Here is a 23,013-nt window from a genome sequence, read left to right as displayed (position 1 = left end):
AAGATAGACGGACAACATTCACACTCACATTCACACACTAGGGCCAATTTAGTGTTACCAATCAACCTATCCCCAGGTGCATGTCTTTGGAAGTGGGAGGAAGCCGGAGTACCCGGAGGGAACCCACGCAGTCCAGGGGAGGACATGCAAACTCCACACAGAAAGATCCAGAGCCCGGGATTGAACCTAGGACTGCTCAGGACCTTCCTATTGTGAGGCAGACGCACTAACCCCTCTTTCACCGTGCTGCCCTGTAATTGGTACATACAAGATAAAATGTGTTTTGGCACATGGAAGCAATGTACAATATTTGAAGTAGATGCTGTCATCATTTGAGCTGAAGGTTGATTCTTTTTTTTTTCCCATTTTCTTTCGATACACAGTATAATTTTTTTCAGCAGCTCCAATGAAAACAGGTTGTTCACGTAGTTTGTGTCTTCATTTACACACCAGCTAACACTGACCAAGAGGTGACGTTAGAGTTAAATTAATTGATTGGTTTGACAAAATAAAGCATATTTTTCCTCAAATATGATGATTTTTAAGATGTTTTCTGTTTTGTTTAAATAGCCGTTTTACTGCATTGTGACAGACACCGTTTATAAACAATTGAGGAATGTGAATAAACATTTACAAAATCTGTATATCAGTGACAGAAAAATATATTTTTTGGGGTGGGGGGAGCATTAATTTTTTCCAGGGGAGCCTCTGCCAAAAATGTATTCCCGCCTCATGAGCTTGTTGAATCTGCACTGCTGGGGCTTTGTCTGTCCACAACTGATTACTACATGCAGGACAAACACTTATATATGTGGTTGTTGTAAGGATTTGTGTTTGAAATTATTCCAGCCTTTATTGTGTCTTAAAAATGAAAGAGTTGGTCATTTGTATGATATTAGTGAGATTGCAAAGGACTGTTATTGATGGAATGTTGATGTGCTTAAACCCTTTTCTTGTTTAAAAGCTACATACAATATTAACTGTTCTTTCAAGCATATTATAAATATTGAAAGGGGTTTGTATGTGTTCATTAAATCAATGTTTTCTTGGTTGACAAAAAAGGATTCAAAGTAATACTTTGATATTGACACATATCATCTGTGCATAAATCAAATCAATCAATCAAATCCATCAAAATATTACTTTTAATCACTTTGGCAACCAAAAGTTGTCGTTGGGGTAGATTTCAGCTTTTTGAAGGGTACTTCTACACGTAAACAGTACAATATGCACTTTATTTGTTGCGATCCGCTGCTCGGATCGTTCTTTGTTGTTTTTTTTATGCTTTTCTGTATCACATTTTGGTAGTTTGACTCCTTAGTTCCTGTTTTTAGTCTGTTTCCATAGCTACGTATTATTTTCACCTGCCTGGTTTCAAGACGCACACATGTTCTGTTAATCACCATCCTATATAAGCCAGCCTTTTCTGTTCAGTCTTTCTGGGATCCTAGTTGGCTTTCATGCAACAGTGACAACTCGTATTGTATTTTCCCGTTAGCTTTCACGCTACGCATTTATATTCTCGCTAGCTTTCACGTTACACCTTTGTTTTTATTCTAGTTCTCACGCTAATGATTTGTTTTCCTTGCTGTGTCCCTTCGTGCCAAGTTGTTAGTATTTCTTTTCATTTTCCTAGCTCCCACGCTAGTTCCCTTTGTTTGCCTTTTCTGCTTAGCTCCAGTATTTTTGTTCTTAGACTGTTTTTGTTACTTAAATACATTCATTATATCTTACCTTTGCCGTGTTCATGTCGACGCATCCTCGGAGGAACAAATCCGGCAACAATATGCTACACAGTCGTAATAGTAGGATCCCAGCAAGACTTTCTTATATAGGATGGTGATTAACAGAACAGGTGTGCGTCTTGAAACCACGGCAGGTGAAAATAATACGTAGCTATGGAAACAGACTAAAAACAGGAACTAAGGAGTCAAACTACCAAAATGTGATACAGAAAAGCATAAAAAAAAACAACAAAGAACGATCCGAGCAGCGGATCGCAACAATATGCTACACAGTCGTAATAGTAGGATCCCAGCAAGACTTTCTTATATAGGATGGTGATTAACAGAACAGGTGTGCGTCTTGAAACCACGGCAGGTGAAAATAATACGTAGCTATGGAAACAGACTAAAAACAGGAACTAAGGAGTCAAACTACCAAAATGTGATACAGAAAAGAATCAAAACTACAAGATAGAACGATCCGAGCAGCGGATCGCAACATTATTTTCATATATGTCACTACTGTCACTATTCAACTGCCAAAGAACTGTAGACACCTTCCTATTTGTTCCTTTCTATACTGTATATATATACTGTCACACAATTTTATATTGCACTGGTACTGTATTTGACAACTGTACTTCTACTTGCACTGATACTTCTACCATAACTTCTGTGACTTAATTGTCTTGTAATTAATGTACATCTGAGCTATTCAATTGTTTGTATTTTTTTTGTATTTAGTGTATTAGATTCTGCAACTAGTGTTTGGATCCCACTGTACGCAATATCTGAAGAGCTTGGAAAAAAGCATTTCACTGCGGTGAAGTCTGCATGTGGAAAATAAACTTAAATTAAAATAAATTAAATAAATTGGTTGTACTTGTATAGCGCTTAAACTTGAACCTTGAACCTATGTAACATGTAACTCTCTTATAAGTATCTAACAATTTTTGCAGAGATGAAATGTGTCAATATCAAAGTATTGTATTGAATCATTTTTAGCACCTAAGGGTACAGTAATTTAATAAATACATCCAAACACTATTAATATTTATTTTGTGCGTTACCAAAAAACACTAATATTGTATGTCGATTTTAAAAAAGAAAATGGTTTTAGCACATCAACATCGGATCAATGACAGTCCTTTACAATGTCAATAATACCATAGAAATGGTCAACTCTTACATTTTTAGGACACGATAAAGGCTGAAATAATTAAAAACACATACCGTTATAAAAAAACCCAGATATAAAGTCTTTGTCTTAGGTGTAGTAATCCGTTTAGACAGATGAGGCCCCAGCAGTGAAGGTTTAACGATCGGTCAGATGGTGGGAATAATAGGTGTAACTTGTTGTGATGTCACAATCGATGACTGCTGCTGATGGCACCATAGGAGTAAAATCTAAAAAAGTCCTCTTCACTTTATCCTAATTGTACACATTATACAATGTGGGAAAATGTTAAAGCTGTGAAGACTCTTCTTCGGCATGGTTGCCGGTGTTGTTTTCCCGAGGATGCGTTGAAGCAGAACATAGCAAAGGTAAGATATAATGTATTTATTAAATAATAAAAGGCTAGGAACAAAAACACTGGTGTAAAGAGAAAAACAAACCAACGGCGCTAGCATAAAAGTTAGGAAATACAAATAAACTAAGACAAGGCACGAAGGCACAAACATGTAAAAACAAAAAACAATTAGCATGTGAGCTAAGAAGGGGCAGGTGGCTTAGCGTAAGAGCTAGCGAGAATACACGTACCGAGAGGGATGAGAGTTGTCACTGTTGCGCGTGGGCAAATTAGGATCCGAGAAAGAATAATGAAAAGGGGAAGGCTTATAAAGGGAAGGTGATCATCTGAAGCAGGTGTGCAGGACCGAGTGTAGCAGGTGAACTAATGAGTAACCATTGTGATGGATAAAACGGGAAATAAACGGGTTGGACGGGGAAAGAAAAAACAGATGGAAAAATTAAAATAACATGTGAAGATCCGAGTAACGGATCACAACAAAAGCCACCCATTTCGACTTCCTCATCTGAATAGGAAAGGCATTTGATTGGCTTTCATTCGTAACCAAACCACACCCCCTTTCAATGTCCACTGTTATAGAGCTATGATTGGAAATACTCCAAACTTGTCCCACCCTTCTCCAAAACAAAATTAAATAGGATTGGATTTAATTTCTGTTAACCTTTTCAGTTTTTTTTCTATACTTAACTGAATTGACAGTTAATTGTGTTATTGTCTTAGTCAACGTGCCTTTGTTTTGATGAAATATTGTACAAATTTTTCCTGCTCTGATGTAAAATAAATAAATAAATAAAATAAAGAGCTTCAAGCCCAAGGCGGGCACGGCCCAGGACCTCCCATGGCGCCGGGTCTGATCTGTGGGTTGTCCGGTGCAACTAATATATGTAGAAATGTGCTTTTTCTTCAAAAATTTGGTGGGTGCAACCTAAACACCGGTGCGCTCTATAGCCCGGAAATTGCGATACGATTTAAGCTTAATTGAATATGAAAAGGCAAAAATATATTTTTTCCATTGCGTCTGTTTTTTTGATGTGAAGACAAATGCAGTATTGTAATTGTAATAACCCAAATATGTTGTTGAAGAAGTGAGTCATTTAGAAAAGTCATGGATGCAAGATTGCATTTATTATGTCTGCTTAAAAGTTATTCAATTATAACAAAGCTTTTTCTTACATTCTTTTAGGCTACTTCGGCCATGCAGCACTAGAAGTAGTACTAGTGGGTTTAGTATTGTAAATCATGATTAATACCATGTAAAGTACACATTTACCTTATAAAGGTAGGGAAATGCTGTTTCAGTCATGTTTTTACGACCAGGCAAGCAGCAAAATCCCACTTTCTCCACCTCTGAGAGCGGTTGATCATCCAATACTATGAATTCTACCGTTGGGATTCCCGTGAAAAATTTTCTTTCTGCTGGAATAAATCTGTCAGGTTTGTTGTTTTTGTCCCACCTCGTTAGCTGTAGAGGCAGGTAACTTCACAGTGTGCGCCTGCTTGGCGGGCTTCCAAGTGCTTTCATTAGGCTGCTAGTACTGAAATGTCCCATCCCTCGAAACAGAGTTTCGAAACAGCAACATGCAAAGTTTGCATGTTGCTGTTCAACTTGTGGGCTGCTGGAGTTTGTAATATTGCCACACCGTCGAAGTGATGCTTGCTTCCATTGGTACAATGGTTTTCCATTTCCAGAGAAAAAAGGCAAATAAGTCATTTTTGTTTAGCAACATTAGCTTGGAGCAGAATTATTGGCTTGTGCGCACTCAATTTAGGTCGTAGACCCAACATTTCTTTAAAAATATATATTTGTATGGTATCGGAGATTTAGTTACAAGTACTCATCGATACCAATATCTCAAAAAGTGCCAGATCGGCATTGGAACATATTTGAAGATATAATGTTTTAGTGATTATTTGACGTACCAATAGATCAGGGGCCGGCAACCTTTTGCATCAAAAGCGCCATTTTGGCCGGTTTCCAACAAATCAAAACTCACTTGGAGACAGAAAACCTATTTAATTTAAGAGAGCACCAAGTTCAAGAAGAAACAAAAACGAAGATGATGAGGAGGGAAAAGGTGACAGACGCAAACATGTTGTCATTCCATATGTATCAGATATATCTGAACATTTTTTAAAACATTTTAACCAAGACTTCAAACCAGGAAACACCCAGAGACAGAGACTAGTGCTTTCTAAAGACCGGACACCCCACACCTATAAACACAATCTGATGTTTGCTATCCAGTGTAAGATGAATGCACTGAATCATATATTGGGGGAACAAAATAACCACTAAGCAGACGCATTGCACAGCATTGACGGGCAAACTCTTAGGCCAAGACTTAGCTGTCTACTTGCACCTCAGGCAGAAACAGCACTCTTTTGAGAACAAAAATGTACAGATTCTGGACAGGGAGGACAAATGGTATGAAAGAGGAGTGACGGAAGCCATCTCTGTCAAGTTTGAAATACCATCCCTGAACAGAGAAGGTGGTCTGCGACACCACCTGTCTCTGACATGCAACACGGTCCTTTCAATTATTTCCTAAAAGACACTGCAATTTATCCTCCAAAAAATAAGAGTTAGAACTATTCTGGTCATAGATGCTCCTTTTGTGCCATATGTTTACAACTGAATGATATGCTAACGTGTGGGATTCGGACTAATTTGACTGGTAGTAGTCGATCCACACCGATCGTTCTGCCACACAAACACTGCCGTCAAGCTGACCGTCCATTTAAAATGGCCCCTCACATCATTTTTATGTTCACCGTCACATCATTTATTGTGACCCTTCATATCATTTTAATGGGGCGGTATAGCTTGGTTGGTAGAGTGGCTGTTCCAGCAACTTGAGGGTTGCAGGTTCGATCCTCGCTTCCGCTATCCTAGTCACTGCCATTGTGTCCTTGGGCAAGACACTTCACCCACCTGCTCCCAGTGCCACCCACACTGGTTTAAATGTAAAAATTAGATATTGGGTTACACTATGTAAAGTGCTTTGAGTCAATAGAGAAAAAGCGCTATATAAATATAATTCACTTCACTTCACCTCAATACCTCAATGCTAACGAAGGGAAAATACACTTCAACGACTGTCGGTGGCATTCACAGCCGGATTGCTTGTTTGCATTTTAAAAGTTGTCACTACGATAGGGCAAAACCATCCTTGGTCAGGCACAACCTCCTGGTATCGGAGTTAAAATATTTGGAGTTTTGGCACCCGCCGCTAGACTAGATAGGACCAATCTAAGTCCAAGACTCGATCTCACCAATCTAAGTCTATAAGCATGAACTGCTAAAATCCTACTTAGATGAGAGGGAAAACATATATTTAGACAAACCAAACAGTCCGGTTGCGAATAATTGAATACGCTGAGAATACTATTTCATCACTATATTTAAGTTACGGCTACATATACAGTACAGTTCCCTTTAATGTATTGTCACGTTAAAGGCCTACTGAAACCCACTACTACCCACCACGCAGTCTGATAGTTTATATATCAATGATGAAATATTAACATTGCAACACATGCAAATATGGCCTTTTTAGTTTACTAAATTGGAATTTTAAATTTCCCGGGACTTTTTTCTTGAAAACGTCACGTAATGATGACGTGTACGCGTGACGTCACGGGCTGTAATGAATATGAGTGCTGTGTACACACACAGCTAAAAGTCGTCTGCTTTAACGGCATAATTACACAGTATTTTGGACATCTGTGTTGCTGAATCTTTTGCAATTTGTTTAATTAATATTGGAGAAGTCAAAGTAGAAAGACAGAGTTGAGAAGCTTTAGCCTTTAGCCACACAAACACACGGTGATTCCTTGTTTAAAATTCACGGAAGTGAAACTTTAGTATGGATCTCAGCGGACATGGATCCTGACTACATGTCAACCAGATATTAGCTGAGCTTGCGCCTCCCATACAGCTGCCGTCGACTTACCCGAGACACAGAGCGTCAACATCCGACCGTGGACGTTCCCTTCCGACTATCAGGTATTATTAAACTAACTAAAACACTAGCAACACAATAGAAAAATAAGGGATTTCCCAGAATTATCCTAGTAAATGTCTCTAAAAACACCTGAATCCGTCTCACTGCAAAGCCATTGCAATCGTGTTTTTTTTTTTTAACTTGTTTTTTTTTTCCTAGTCCGTCGCTATCAATATCCTCAAACACAAATCTTTCATCCTCGCTCAAATTAATGGGGAAATTGTCGTTTTCTCGGTCTAAATAGATGCTTTTGTTGGATGCTCCCATTAAAATCAATGTGAATATATGATGAGCCCTCAACATGTGACCTCATCTTCTGCGACTTCCGGTAGGGGCAGGGCTTTTCTCCAGTTGCAAACTTTATCGTGGATGTTCTCTACTAAATCCTTTCAGTAAAAATATGGCAATATCGCAAAATGATCAAGTATAACACATAGAATGGACCTGCTATCCCCGTTTAAATAAGAAAATCTCATTTCAGTAAGCCTTTGAGGTCTCCATCATTGGACAGTTTTTTACATGGGTAAGTCGCCTTCTAATTCTGGAATCTCCGGCTCTTAGCTTTGAATGGATTCATCGATTGTTCACAAGCTGAAAGTGACGGCAGAAAGACCGCTCTCCACACAGAAAGTAACGTCAGAAAGAATGCGCCACAGCCAGCTTCATAACAACCTGTTCGGTAACTCGGCGGCAACTACTAGAAAGATGGAGGTGAACCATCCAGACATGCCCATGTTTCTCCTTCTTGTACATGAACAGGCGCTTTTGGAAATTACTCATCAATACTTTAAGAAAAGGAAACAGGCAAATGAAGCTATTTCAGAGACACATCTCAGACGGCAACCTAACAATGTTGAGCGACGGTTTAAGAGAAGCCCTGGAAGAACGGCAGACTGGTGGGATATGTCTGTCACCATGTGTGTTGCATTTGGACTGGCAAAGCAGACTATTACTTGTTATTGTCCGCGATGTATGTCGAGCGATGACTGAAAGTCTAGTTTTGTACTCCATAACTATTGTAAAGCCATGAAGTCGTTGCGGCCGTCAAGTACAACCGCCAATTTCAGCCTACAAGCACAGTGTCCTGACCAGATGTCTATGGTTGTTGCAAAAGGTTCTTTATCACATTGTTTACTTTCACATGTTCATTAAAGATATGATTCATGTATGATGACTCGGATGTGATTCACTATAATAGTCTAACAGCTGCTGATGGTGAAGCAAGAAAGGTTTACTGTTACAAGAAATGTGGCAATAGTCTACATTGAAACACAGGGTAAGGATACACTTCCAGGTCAGAGGTGACTATGATGCACGCATTTTTTCGCACATGCGTACTAGGTCACTAGGGTACAGGCCCCTTCTACACTTAGCTGGATAAGGTTATCAGGGTAAATCCCACCTAACCTTATCCGTGTCCACACACAACTAATCCACCATTTAAGACCCCTTCCGTCCCCCATGCGCCGGCGCAACACGACTTTGTACGCACATGCAAAAAAATGCGTGCATCATAGTCACCTCTGACCTTGAAGTATATCCTTACCCTGTGTTTCAATATAAACTATTGCCACATTTCTTGTAACAGTAAACCTTGCTTGCCTCACCATCTGTAGCTGGTGAGGAAATAAATGACGGTCTGGTCTTTTGAGTGAAATCCAGAAGCCACATTCAGCATTGGTACATCCCTTTCAAGTGTGGGATAAGCACAGCATAAAAGCAAAACACTTCACAGTGATAAAGACAATTTTCCAACAATCATAGTTTAGGACGCTGTGCTTGTAGGCTGAAATTGGCGGTCGTACTTGACGGCCGCAACCACTTCATGGCTTCACAATAGTTATGGAGTACAAAACTAGACGTTGAGTAATCTCTTGACATACATCGCGAACAATAACTAGTAATAGTCTGCTTTGCTAGTCCAAAAGTATTTGCTGTTTTTCACTAAGTATAATCACAGCTGACCTGGACTTTGAAAAGTTTTATTGCCGTTCTTCTAACTCAACACAATCGGTGACAAACATATCCCACCAGGCTGCCGTTCTTCCAGGGCTTATCCAAAACCGTCGCTCAACCGTGTATGTTGCCGTCTGAGATGTGTTGTATTCGAAATAGCTGCAATCGCGCGTTTGCTTCTCTTAAGGTATTGTGTGATTTCCACACGAGCATGTCTGGATGACTCGCCTCCATCTTTCTGCCGTCACTTCCTGTGAGGGGCGCAGTCTTTCTGGCATCACTTCCTCTCCGAACTCATTTTGTAAACAATCAATGAGTCCAAACAAAGCTAAGAGCTGGAAATTCAAGAAATAGACGGCGCACTTACCCGTGTAAAAATTTGTCCGAGGAAGGGGACCTTAAACGCTGTTTTAGTGTGGCTGAAACGAGGCTTAGGCTAAATAATTATCCGTTTAAGGGGTTATCCGGCTTAGTTTAGACGTAGCCTCAAAGTAACCAAAGGGTTCCTGGGTCAAATCCTGCTGACTCTTTCCCACTCACTGCTGTTGTGTCCTTGGATGATTCACTGAACTGAACTGAGCAATATGCTGACCTACAACCGGGATCAGTCCCCGGGAGCAGCACCACGGCTGCCCATTGCTCCTTAAAGCGGACAATTTAAATGCTGAGACATGTGACAAATCAAGATTTTTCTTTGTATTTATTTTGTTGTGCCGTCGTATTTACGCCCGCAGCTGCTTCTATCATCCCCATTGAGGACATCAAATTTTTGTCTAATCTAAAAATGATCTGGAATCTTTGCCGCGCCCACATGCATAATAACAACTTCTAATTTTAGCCAATCATCAGTTCAGCGTTTTTGTTTTTATTGTCTGCATGAGGACCTTCATGTTGTTTGCTGCTGGTCTTCGACAAAAAGGGGTGAGAGGTGACCCTTCACTTTGAAACAAGACTTTCTCTCTGAGGTGTTTGATGAAAAAGACTGGTGTGAAAAAGCGGAATGGTATGTTCTAGAAACAATACACGCTCACGAAAATGGCTTTAGACTGCACCAAAATGGAGGCTGGGTGTCCAGGACCATGTTCTTGAACATCTCAAACAGACTTTCCTCAGTAAGTGGGATCATCTGAAAACGTTTCAATTGTGGGTCACACACTGGCCTTTCTCGCCCTACACACTCTCTCTTTCTGACAACGCTGGGCAGTCTTGACAGCCATCTTTGTAGGAAAGGAATTGAACTGTCACCCGCGGCGAGATAAAAACTCAACTCAGAACAAGTCAAATTTCTTAGGAACTTCCATCAAGTTCTTCAGTGACACTGCAATGGGCAACCAGAAAGCTACTGGGCTTTAAAACACAGCTTTTATTGATACAGTGACACCGCTAAAGTTTTAAAGACAATAAAATGAATCCACTTCGATAACTTTTTTTTTTTGTCCTCTCCTTGTCCGTCCCCTCTCAAACTACATTCCAGCAGCTTTTATTGTTGCCATCTTCTGCTATCTTTTCTCTCTCTTTCAGCTCTTAAACTATCAGTCTATGTTTCCGTTATTTTTCCCTCTCTGTTCTGTCCCCACATTCAGTGTTCTTGTTGCCTTTTTATTTGTTCCGGTCAGTCAGTGTTCACTTAGAGCAGGGTTCCTTAACTTTTTTTTTTTTTTTTTTTTTACTTCGGGGCACAACTTTTCCACTACACTCACTCAAATATTTAAAACTGAATTATTAATTTAGTCTTTATTTTAATTTGATAATTACACTTAACCTACTTACAGTTTCAGAGGTTAACAATCTTAACAACTAATGATATTAAACCAGTGGTTGTCAACCTTTTTTCAGTGATGTACCCCCTGTGAACATGTTTTTTTATTCAAGTACCCCCTAATCAGAGCAAAGCATTTTTGTTTGAAAAAAAGAGAAAGAAGTAAAATACAGCACTATGTCATCAGTTTCGGATTTATTAAATCGTATAACAGTGCAAAATATTGCTCATTTGTAGTGGTCTTTCTTGAACTTTTTGGAAAAAAAGATGTAAAAATAACTAAAAACTTGTTGAAAAATAAACAAGTGATTCAATTATAAATAAAGATTTCTACACATAGAAGTAGTCATCAACTTAAAGTGTCCTCTTTGGGGATTGTAATAGAGATCCATCTGGATTCATGAACTTAATTCTAAACATTCCTTCACAAAAAAGAAATCTTTAACATCAATATTTATGGAGCATGTCCACAAAAACACTGAATATTGCATTGTTGCATTTCTTTTCACAGTTTATGAACTTACATTCATATTTTGTTGAAGTATTATTCAATAAATATAATTAAAAAGGATTTTTGAATTGTTGCTATTTTTAGAATGTTTTTTTTAAATCTCACGTACCCTTTGGCATACCTTCAAGTACCCCCAGGGGTACGCGTACCCCCATTTGACAACCTCTGTATTAAACCATGTGTTAATCACAAGTATTATGATAGAACACAAACTTTAGGCTTTGATCAGGCTGATTACAAAAATAAGTACTAATCACATATAGTGCAAAGAAAGGGACTAATAACGGATTACAAATAAAGGTACACACAACTATGTAGTGCTAAAACAAATACACTAAATTAACAATAAATACATTTCCCAACTAAACTGTCAATAAAATAAAATCCATAAAAAAATGCAGCAATTCCACTTCAGTCATAATTTTTGCGCTTAAAAACATCTATTTGACTTTAGCTCCAGACTTTTTTTGTTTGTTTTAGATCAAGGGTGTCAAGCTCATTTTAGTTCAGGGGCTGCATGGAGGAAAATATGTGCACACGAGGGCTCGACTATAAAAATCATGGCATTGAACCAAAAAAAATAAAGACAACATTAAATTATTTTCTTTGTCTTACTTTGGCCAACAATAGAACAAACATATTCTGAAAATATTACAATAAAAATATAGAAAAAAATACCAGTTAAAGTTTAGATCCATAAAGGAAAGAAGAAAGTGAATGAATATTTATAACTGAATAAAATAACATATTCATAAACATTTCCATCCATCCATTTTCTAACGCTTATTCCCTTTGGGGTTGCGGGGGGCGCTGGTGCCTATCTCAGCTACAATCGGATGGAAGGCGGTGTACACCCTGGAAAAGTCGCTACATCATCATAGGGCCAACACAGATAGACAACATTCACACTGACATTCACAGACTAGGGCCAATTTAGTGTTGCCGACCAACCTATCCCCAGGTGCATGTCTTTGGAGGTGGGAGGAAGCCGGAGTACCTGGAGGGAACCCACGCATTCACGGGGAGGACATGCAAACTCCACACAGAAAGATCCCGAGCCTGGGATTGAACCCAGGACTACTCAGGACCTTGGTATTGTGAGGCAGACGCACTAACCCTTCTCCCACCGTGAACAAACGTTTTTTTTGTATAATTGTTTTTAATGAATTAAGTAATGTTTATGAAAACCTTTTTCCAAAACACAATATAGAACGTGAGATATAACAGGAAAATGCATACATTTATCATTTGTTTTCAGAACGGTTACAAAAAAGTGGGACCCCAAAAAATTACTGTGGCACCCCATTTGTATGACTTCATGGGGTCCCTGGGACCCTATTTTGAAGGTTCTTAGTGCCAACACGGATGGAGTATTGGTGCGTGCAAAACAGCAGCAGGCGGCTGTGGCCTAAAGGCCGGATCTAATATGAATCAAATATCATCCCGGGGGCCATAGATAATTAATATATGGCCCCCGGGACTTTGACACATAGGTTTTACATTGTCATTACTGCCAGATGTGGTGGAAACGTGTTTTACAACCAGAAACCGCTGTGGCCCACAAGGACCACAGCGGAGAAACATACAGTATTTTTCGGATTATAAATCGCAGTTTTTTTCATTGTTTGGCCGGAGCGATTTATGTGTGAAATTATTAACACATTACTGTAAAATATTAAATAATATTATTTATCTCACTCGCGGAAGAGAGGAAGAAAATGTCTGCAATCATCACACACACGTCAACCAATAAGAATTTGGCGGGGGAGGGTCGTGGCAGAAGTGCATTGTGGGTCATGGGATGCTAACTGCTATATGCTATTGCCGTAGTTATTAAAATGGATGATTTCAACGTTGGCGGTAACTTATAAAAACTGAGAAGGGCTGAACAAAAATAGCACAGAAAAGGAAATCATGTACTGCAGATTACAAGCTGGACGTAGTGAAATATGCAGCAGAAAACGACAAGAGGAGGCGGCGCATACCTTTGGAGTTGGCAGAGTTGTTTAGAAGCGACATCGAGGAAGATTTCATCTCATTTAGCAATTAGGAGTGACAAATTGTTTGGTAAACGAATAGCATGTTCTATATGTTATAGTTATTTGAATGACTCTTACCATAATATGTTACATTAAAGGCCTACTGAAACCCACTACTACCGACCACGCAGTCTGATAGTTTATATATCAATGATGAAATATTAACATTGCAACACATGCCAATACAGCTTTTTTAGTTTACTAAATTACAATTTTAAATTTCCCGCGGAGTTTCTTGTTGAAAACGTCGCGGTATGATGACGCGTGCGTTTGACGTCTCGGTTTATAGCGGACATTATTTTCCTGCCCGATCCAAGCTATAAGTAGTCTGCTTTAATCACATAATTACACAGTATTCTGGACATCTGTGTTGCTGAATCTTTTGCAATGTGTTCATTTAATAATGGAGAAGTCAAAGTAGAAAGATGGAGCTGGGAAGCTTTTAGCCTTTAGCCACAAAAATACAGCCGGTGTTTCCTTGTTTAAAATTCCCGAAGATGAAGCTTTACTATGGATCAGAGCGGTCAAGCGAACATGGATCCCGACTACATGTCAACCGGCAGTTTTCGGTGAGAAAATTGTGGTAATAAGTCGCCTCTTACCGGAGACATCAGCGGAGCTTCCGTCCGCCTGCAGCTGCCGTGAATTCCCTCCGAGACTCTGGCGTCAACACACCCGTGGCCACACCTCTCCGAAATTCAGGTACTATTTAAACACTAGCAACACAATAGGCAGATAAGGGATTTTCCAGAATTATCGTAGTAAATGTGTCTAATAACATCTGAATTGCTCCCACTGCAATCGCCTTTTTTTTTCTTTTTCTTTTTTCTAGTCCTTCACTCTAAATTTCCTCATTCACAAATCTTTCATCCTCGCTCAAATTAATGGGGAAATTGTCGCTTTCTCGGTCCGAATAGCTCTAAATGCTGCTAGCTGTGATTGTAAACAATGTGAGGATGTGAGGAGCCCTACAACCCGTGACGTCTTGCGTACATCGTCTGCTACTTCCAGTAAAGGCAAGGCTTTTTTATTAGCGACCAAAAGTTGCAAACTTTATCATCGATGTTCTCTAGCAAATCCTTTCAGCAAAAATGTGGCAATATCGCAAAATGATCAAGTATGACACATTGAATGGACCTGCTATCCCTGTTTGAATAAGAAAATCTTGTTTCAGTAGGCCTTTAACATACCAGGCACCTTCTCAGTTGGTCATTTATGCGTCATATAACGTACACTTATTCAGCTTGTTGATCACTATTCTTTATTTATTTTAAATTGTCTTTCAAATGTCTATTCTTGGTGTTGGATTTTATCAAATACATTTCCCACAAAAATGTGACTTATACTCCAGTGCGACATATAAATGTTTTTTTCCTTCTTTATTATGCATTTTCGGCCGGTGAGACGTATACTCTGGAGCGATTTATAATCTGAAAAATACGGTACATGTTTTTTGCCAGCCCTCTAATGGGTGCTCACAGCCCCAATGTTAAGAAACACTGGCCAAAACTATGTAAAATCAAGAAAAATCATATGTTGTCTTTTGTGATGTTTCCTCTCCGTCTGTCCCCTTTTAAGTTATATTCTACCATGTGCTATTGTTGCTGTTGTAGTGTTCGGTTTGTCATCTGTCCCTCCTCAAACCGCTCTCTTAAGTTATTTTCCTTTCTTTTTTTCTCTAACCACATATGGTCCACTGACATTCTGAATACATTTATGTGACCTTTTCTTCAGGCTTGAAAGCTGGGATCTCCAACTTTCATCACTACGAGCAGGGCCGCCTCCCAGCACAAACACTCTAAGCGGTCGTCTAGGGCCACAGCCAGTCGGTCTAAGGAGAGTGTGTGTGTGTGTGTGTGTATGTGTGTGTGTGTGTGTGTGTGTGTGTGTGCGTGTGTGTGTGTTTGTGTTCTACTTCGATGGACAGATTTGCCTCATGGATATAACCATGCTTTGTTTCTGCTAAACTTCTATTCAGCAGTGAATCCATTCATTTTCTACCGTTTATCCCTTTCAGGGTCACGGGGCGTGCTAGAACCTATCTCAGCTGCATTCGGGTGGAAGGCGGTGTACACCCTGGACAAATCAACACCTCATCGCAGGGCCGACACTGATAGACAGACAACATTCACACTCACATTCACACACTAGGGCCAATTTAGTGTTGCCAATCAACCAATCCCCAGGTGCATGTCTTTGGAGGTGGGAGGAAGCCGGAGTACCCGGAGGGAACCCACGCAGTCACAGGGAGAACATGCACACTCCATGTCCTTTGTAATAGTTTTAGTTTGGTTTAGCAGCATCCATTCAAAAGCTCATTGAGATAATTTCCCATTTAGTATCGCTTTAAACGCCTTCATCGTGACACATTCATGGCTGTACATTTTAAGTTTATGTTATAGCCCAGACCTAGACAAGATAAAGCCAGCATATTGCCCATTAAAGGCCTACTGAAATGAGATTTTCTTATTTAAACGGGGATAGCAGGTCCATTCTATGTGTCATACTTGATCATTTCGCGATTATGCCATATTTTTGCTGAAAGGATTTAGTAGAGAACATCCACGAAAAAGTTTGTAACTTTTGGTCGCTAATAGAAAAGCCCTGCCTTTACCGGAAGTCGCAGACGGTGACGTCACATGTTTGATGGCTCCTCACATCCTCACATTGTTTTTAATGGGAGCTTCCAACAAAAAGCGCTATTCGGACAGAAAACGACAATTTCCCCATTAATTTGAGCGAGGATGAAAGATTTGTGTTTGAGGATATTAATAGCGAAGGGCAAGAAAAAAAATAAATAAATCAAGTTAAAAAAAAGGCGATTGCACTGGGAGGGATTCAGAAGTTTTTGGACACATTTACTAGGATAATTCTGGGAAATCCCTTATCTTTCTATTGTGTTGCTAATGTTTTAGTGAGTTGCTAATGTTTTAGTAATAATTAACTTAAAGTGCCCTCTTTGGGGATTGTAATAGGGATCCATCTGGATTCATGAACTTAATTCTAAATATTTTTTTACAAAAAAAGAAATCTTTAACATCAATATTTATGGAACATGTCCACGAAAAATCTAGCTGTCAACCCTGAATATTGCATTGTTGCATTTCTTTGCAAAGTTTATCAACTTACATTCATATTTTGTTGAAGTATTATTCAATAAATATATTTATAAAGGATTTTTGAATTGTTGCTATTTCTAGAATATTTTTTAAAAATCTCACGTACCCCTTGGCATACCTTCAAGTACCCCTAGGGGTACGCATACCCCCATTTGAGAACCACTGCTGTAGACCATCACATTTTATTAAATAGACTTAGACACCTTGTGGGCCTATGTGGTACTGTTTTTTAAACTGGTTACGCTCTTATCGCACAGACAGATGTTTTTATGTAAGTACGGATGCATGTTCTTGGTAAACCCATGATATAGTATGTGGAGTTCCTCAAAGCTTATTGTTAGGTCCCATTATTTCTAATCTTTATATGCTGCCTCTGGGAGACATTGCATCAGTTTCCACAGTTACACTAATGATACACAGCTATACATTGCCGTGGCTTCTAATGACACAAGACCAATAGATACCCTTTTTAACTGCATTGTAGACATCAAGTTATGGATGGCATAAGTTTTCGATATCAGCCCTGAAGGCAAGAGGGAGAAACTTTTACCAAAATACAAGATTTTAAATTAAAACAGTGCACATATGAAAAATGTGGGCAAGATGTTTGACTCCCAGCTGATTTTTATCCCACATATTAAAAATATTACAAAAAGTGTTGTTTTTTTTAATCATCTTAACATAGCCAGAGTTCACCCGTTTCTCTCTCAGGCTGACACGAAGGTGCTATTGCATGCTTTTAGTTACTCTCGTTTAGACCCATGTAAAGCCATGCTCTATGACCTTCTCAAAAATAATATCAGAAGTCTACAATTGTGACAAAACTGAGCTGCACACTTGCTGACAAGGACCAGAGGGCGGGCGTATATTACACCAGTCTTAAAATTGCTGCAATAGCTCCCCTTCCACTTCATTGTCGATTTTAGAGTTCTATTATTAGCTTTTAAAAGTCCTAATGGCCTTGCAGTGATTCTCAAACTGCAGTACGTGTATGTCTAGCGGTACACCAAATGATAAATGGGTTGTACTTGTATAGTGCATTTATACCTTTTTTTAAAGGGGAACATTATCACCAAACCTATGTAAGCGTCAATATATACCTTGATGTTGCAGAAAAAAGACCATATGTTTTTTTAACCGATTTCCGAACTCTAAAAGTGTGAATTTGGCGATTTAAACGCCTTTCAATTGTTCGCCTGTCGGAGCACTGACCTTTCACCCGTGACGTCACAACATGAAGCGACACGCCATTTTCTCAAACACATTACACACACCAAGTCAAATCAGCTCTGTTATTTTCCGTTTTTTCGACTGTTTTCCGGTACCTTGGAGACATCATACCTCGTCGGCGTGTTGTCGGAGGGTGTAACAACACGAACAGAGACGGATACAAGTTGCAACAGTGGTCAAAAGATGCGAAAGTCCCTCGTTTGTTCTGCACACTGTACCGACGACAGCGATGCTACGACAGAGATGGCAAGAATGTGTGGATATCCTGTGACACTCAAAGCAGATGCATTTCCAACGATAAAGTCAACGAAATCACAAAGGTGAGTTTTGTTGATGTTATTGACTTATGTGGAGTGCTAATCAGACATATTTGGTCACGGTATGACTGCAAGCTAATCGATGCTAACATGCTATTTAGGCTAGCTGTATGTACAGTGGGACAAAAAAGTATTCAGTCAGCCACCGATTGTGCAAGCTCTCCCACTTAAAATGATGACAGAGGTCTGTAATTTTAATCATAGGTACACTTGAACTGTGAGAGACAAAGTGAAAAAAAAATCCAGGAATTCACATTGTAGGAGTTTTAAAGAATTTATTTGTAAATTATGGTGGAAAATAAGTATTTGCTCTCTGATGGAAGGAGGTTTTGGCTCAAAATCTCACGATACATGGCCCCATTCATTCTTTCCTTAACACAGATCAATCGTCCTGTTCCCTCAGCAGAAAAACAGCCCCAAAGCATGATGTTTCCACCCCCATGCTTCACAGTAGTTATGGCGTTCTTGGGATGCAACTCAGTATTCTTCTTCCTCCAAACACGACGAGTTGAGTTTATACCAAAAGGGATACATGGATGATACAACAGAGGATTGGGAGAATGTCATGTGGTCAGATTAAACCAAAATAGAACTTTTTGGTATAAACTCAACTTGTCGTGTTTGGAGGAAAAGGAATACTGAGTTGCATCCCAAGAACACCACACCTACTGTGAAGCATGGGGGTGGAAACATCATGTTTTGGGCCTGTTTTTCTGCTAAGGGGCCAGGACGATTGATCCGTGTTAAGGAAAGAATTAATGGGGCCATGTATCGTGAGATTTTGAGCCAAAACCTCCTTCCATCAGTGAGAGCTTTGAATGGTTAACCAAATACTTTTTTTCCACCATAATTTACAAATAAATTCTTCAAAATTCCTACAATGTGAATTCTTGGATTTCTATTTCACATTCTGTCTCTCACAGTTGAAGTGTACCTATGATGAAAATTACAGACCTCTGTCATCATTTTAAGTGGGAGAACTTGCACAATCGGTGGCTGACTAAATACTTTTTTGCCCCACTGTACATATTGCATCATTATTCCTCATTTGTAGCTATATTTGCATCCAGCCTTTCCCTCCACCCACATTTAATGCTAAAACAAACACATACCAATCGTTGGTTAGAAGGTGATCGCCGAATTCGTCCTCGCTTTCTCCCATGTCGCTGGCTGTCGTGTCATTTTCGTCGGTTTCGCTTGCATACGGTTCAAAGCGATATGGCTCAATTGCTTCAGTTTCTTCTTCAATTTTGTTTTCGGTAACTGCCTCCACACTACAACCATCCGTTTCAATACATGTGTAATCTGTTGAATCGCTTAAGCCGCTGAAATCCGAGTCTGAATCCGAGCTAATGTTGCTATACCTTTCTGTTCTATCCGCCATGTTTGTTTGTGGTGGCTTTACGCAGTGACGTCACAGGAAAATGGACAGGTGGATATAACGATGGCTAAAATCAGGCAATTTGAAGCCATTTTTGGGGATATTGCGTGAAGGGTAGAATTTTGAAAAAAACTTTGAAAAATAAAATAAGCCACTGGGAACTGATTTTATTGGTTTTAACCCTTTTGAAATTGTAATAATGTTCCCCTTTAAGGAACTCAAAGTACTTTGACATTAAATCTACATTCACACACTGATGGCGAATTTGCCATGCACAGCGCTAACCAGGACCCATCAGGAGCAAGGGTGAAATGTCTTGCTCAAGGACACAACGGACGTGACTAGAATGGTAGAAGGTGGGGATTGAACCAGTAACCCTCAGACTGCTGGCATGGCCACTCTCCCAACTTCGCCACGCCCTCCCCACCAAAGAATCACTTGATTAAAGACCTGGGTTTTATTTTCCTACATTCAAAGTCTGTGTTACTGTTCAAACTGTGTAATGTTACAATGGCAAAAAATATTAAATACTAGTAAATACAACCTCTGTCTTGTTGTTAATGAACACTTGGGCCTAATATGCTACTGTATTTTAAATGTTGGTCTTTATGTAGTAATTGGAGAGGCATTTTTTTTCTAAGGCGGTACTTGGTGAAAAAAGTACCACTGATTTATAGTAAATACAAATATTTATATAACTTTTAAAATATAAAAAAAATATATGATTAGTTAATATTTAAGTATAACTACATTTTTGAAGGTTGTGTCTTTAATGCACACACTCAAGCTTTCATACCCATATCTACTTCTGGTCACCAAGAGTAATACAATAAATCCTAGTTAATTGGTTCGGTGCAAAATTTCCTCCCACTTCCAAAAACATGCACCTGGAGATGGGTGAATTGGCAACACTATATTGGCTCTTGTGTGTAAATGTGAGGGGGAATGTTGTCTGTCTATCTATGCTGCCCCTGTGATGAGGTGCCGACTTGTCCAGGGTGTACACCGCCTTTTGCATAAGTGCAGCAGGGGTAGGCTCCAGCCCACTCGCGACCCCGAGAGGGACAAGCGGTAGAAAATGAATGGATGGATGTATTTTATTCCACTCAAACAGTGCGGTAGTTATGATGCTTTATGCCAGGCCTGGGCAATTATTTTGACTCGGGGGCCACATATTAGAGAAAAAAATTTGTCTGGGGGCCAGTATATATATTTTTAGGAACACTAATACAAAACCTCACAAAAATGTCTGATTGAATGCTAAAAACGTTATGACATACCGCCTTAAAAAAATGAATGGAATTTTTACATTTTTCTATGAACGAATAAACACTGAATATTGACAAAATATGAATGTCACATCCCCTTTCAATCGACATATTTTACAATCAAGTGAAATGCAACAAAAATGCAACAAAGTGAAATATGAACACGAAGGCTACAAAATAAACCCACCTACAATCTGATATATCTGATATTTGCTGAATTTCCCCCAGGGATCAATAAAGTACTTTCTATTCTATCCTATACATCACTAAGCTTTAGAACTTGGTTGTGAAAATCTCCTTCCGCGTCTGTGGAAATGCTTCCCGACCACGCTGCTTGGTGCCTCGTATGAGCTGCTGTGACGTAGATTACCATAGTAACTAATTAGATTACCATAGTAACTATTTATATTACCATTGTAACTGGTATATTATCCATAAGCGCAGGTTCCAACCATTGAAATATTTTGTATAGTTCAAAACTTACGGTCATTTAAAAACATCACTGTGCATCATGATGGCAGCTACAACTTCCATCTTAAAGATCTAAAAAAAATATTTGGGAATGTCCGGCGGGCCAGATTGAAAAGCTCAACGGGCCGCATGTGGCCCCCGGGCCTTAATTTGCCGAGGTCTGCATTAGGCTATTTTGAGAAAATTTGTCTTGAAATAGAGGCTTCATGTCCGAGCTGAACAGTTGAAACAACTATTTGGAGGTATTTCACAAGCTACTTGCTGTAGACCCCGGCTTTGAAGCCATATTCTAACAAAATGTTGGTTGAATTTCGTATTGTAGGCCCTCAAGTGGTGTTGGATGTTTCAAGTTATTACTACTACGCTCCTGTCTCTTCAGCCAATATTTCACCATGGTAACAGCTTCGCTATGTACATAGAAGGGATACAATAAACTTCAGCGTGCTCTACAGCCATAATAGAACACATCCGCATTGCCATTTTCTGACCTTCATAGAGGAGTTTGAAGCCGTGCGCGGAGACGGCAAAGTCGCTCGTCAGCCTCAATGAGAAAACGTTTCCGGTGCTGGTGACTGGGGGAGGCATCTGGAAGCCTGTGAGCCTGCGAAAGCAAACACATGACAGAACGGGGTCACACATGCGCGGCAAAAACGCGACACCATAAACACTCTTGGTTCAATTACCACGATGACAGTGGTATGCACGTCGTGACATGTTCGCCTCATGTTCAGCAGAAAACCAGTAAATACACAAAGAGTGTGTTTTTTTTCCCCTCGTGTTGACCAGCAATAGTCCGTCATGCACACACAGTATATTGGCTTCCAGGAAAACATCTTCGGCTGGTTTGATTGAATCATTATTTGTGTTTACCCGCACCAGAGACTCACCCAACAAAAGCAGTTCTCCATTATTTGAAAACACATATATATTTAAATGAAAAAGGAGGACAGGGGAGCAGGGACGTGCACATGATTATAGAGGGGCAGGGGCTCAAAGTCAGAAAAGGCCTGGACATTTTTTTTGGTCCTTTACAAAATATGGAAATTAATGTAAAATTTAATTTGCTAATAGGAAGCTAACTATTTCGCTGTGTGTCATTTGTAGGTAAAAGTGATTGCCATTTCTTTTGTGTCAACAAATTATTGTCAAAATGAGTCAATTCACATTATCATAGGCTTGGAAGACATGAAAACCAACAAAACACTGGTTTATTATTCGGCTATCTGTTATTAAAGATAAGCTTTTTAATATTGAACATTGAACAGTGCAACATGAACTTCGAAAAAATTTAAAAAAAAAATACCCAAATGAAAAAAACTTCAATGTGAAAAATCTGTCCTTCCTTGGACTTGATGAAAACATCATCAAGTTGTAACTTATGGTCTTTCTCACTTAATGCTCAGACCAAACAACTGAAACGGAATACAACTTTATTTCTAAACCTCTATTGTGAGAGAAATGTGATCCGCCGTAAACACAGTGAATTTTATTTTGAAAATTAACCCGGTGTTTTATTTTGTATTTTGTACACTACTTCCTGTCCCGCACGATCCGCTCTGCGCGGAATTGATGTGCCATGCTCAATTGATGCGCCGTGCTCCGACGTCCAGCATAAACAGAAGCTGACACATTGAATAATAGAATAATACAGCGTTTTTCTGAAATATCACCCATATTAGATGCTGAATAAATGGACGGCGAC

General features: G+C 39.4%; 1 protein-coding gene across 1 annotated transcript in view; it reads right to left on the bottom strand.

The window, feature by feature from the left end:
• The window catches only part of csmd3b (CUB and Sushi multiple domains 3b), an 815,905-nt gene that overhangs the window by 520,519 nt on the left and 272,373 nt on the right, over window positions 1-23,013 (bottom strand). Inside the window, exon 3 of the mRNA XM_061908578.1 lies at window positions 21,800-21,912. Within this exon, the coding sequence (XP_061764562.1) occupies window positions 21,800-21,912 (113 nt within the window). The remainder of the gene's footprint in view (window positions 1-21,799; window positions 21,913-23,013) is intronic.

Source organism: Nerophis ophidion, linkage group LG08, assembly GCF_033978795.1.
Source record: "Nerophis ophidion isolate RoL-2023_Sa linkage group LG08, RoL_Noph_v1.0, whole genome shotgun sequence".
Lineage (NCBI taxonomy): Eukaryota > Metazoa > Chordata > Actinopteri > Syngnathiformes > Syngnathidae > Nerophis > Nerophis ophidion.
The sequence above is the reverse complement of the archived record's forward strand: the minus strand, read 5'-3'. Positions and strand labels throughout refer to the sequence as shown.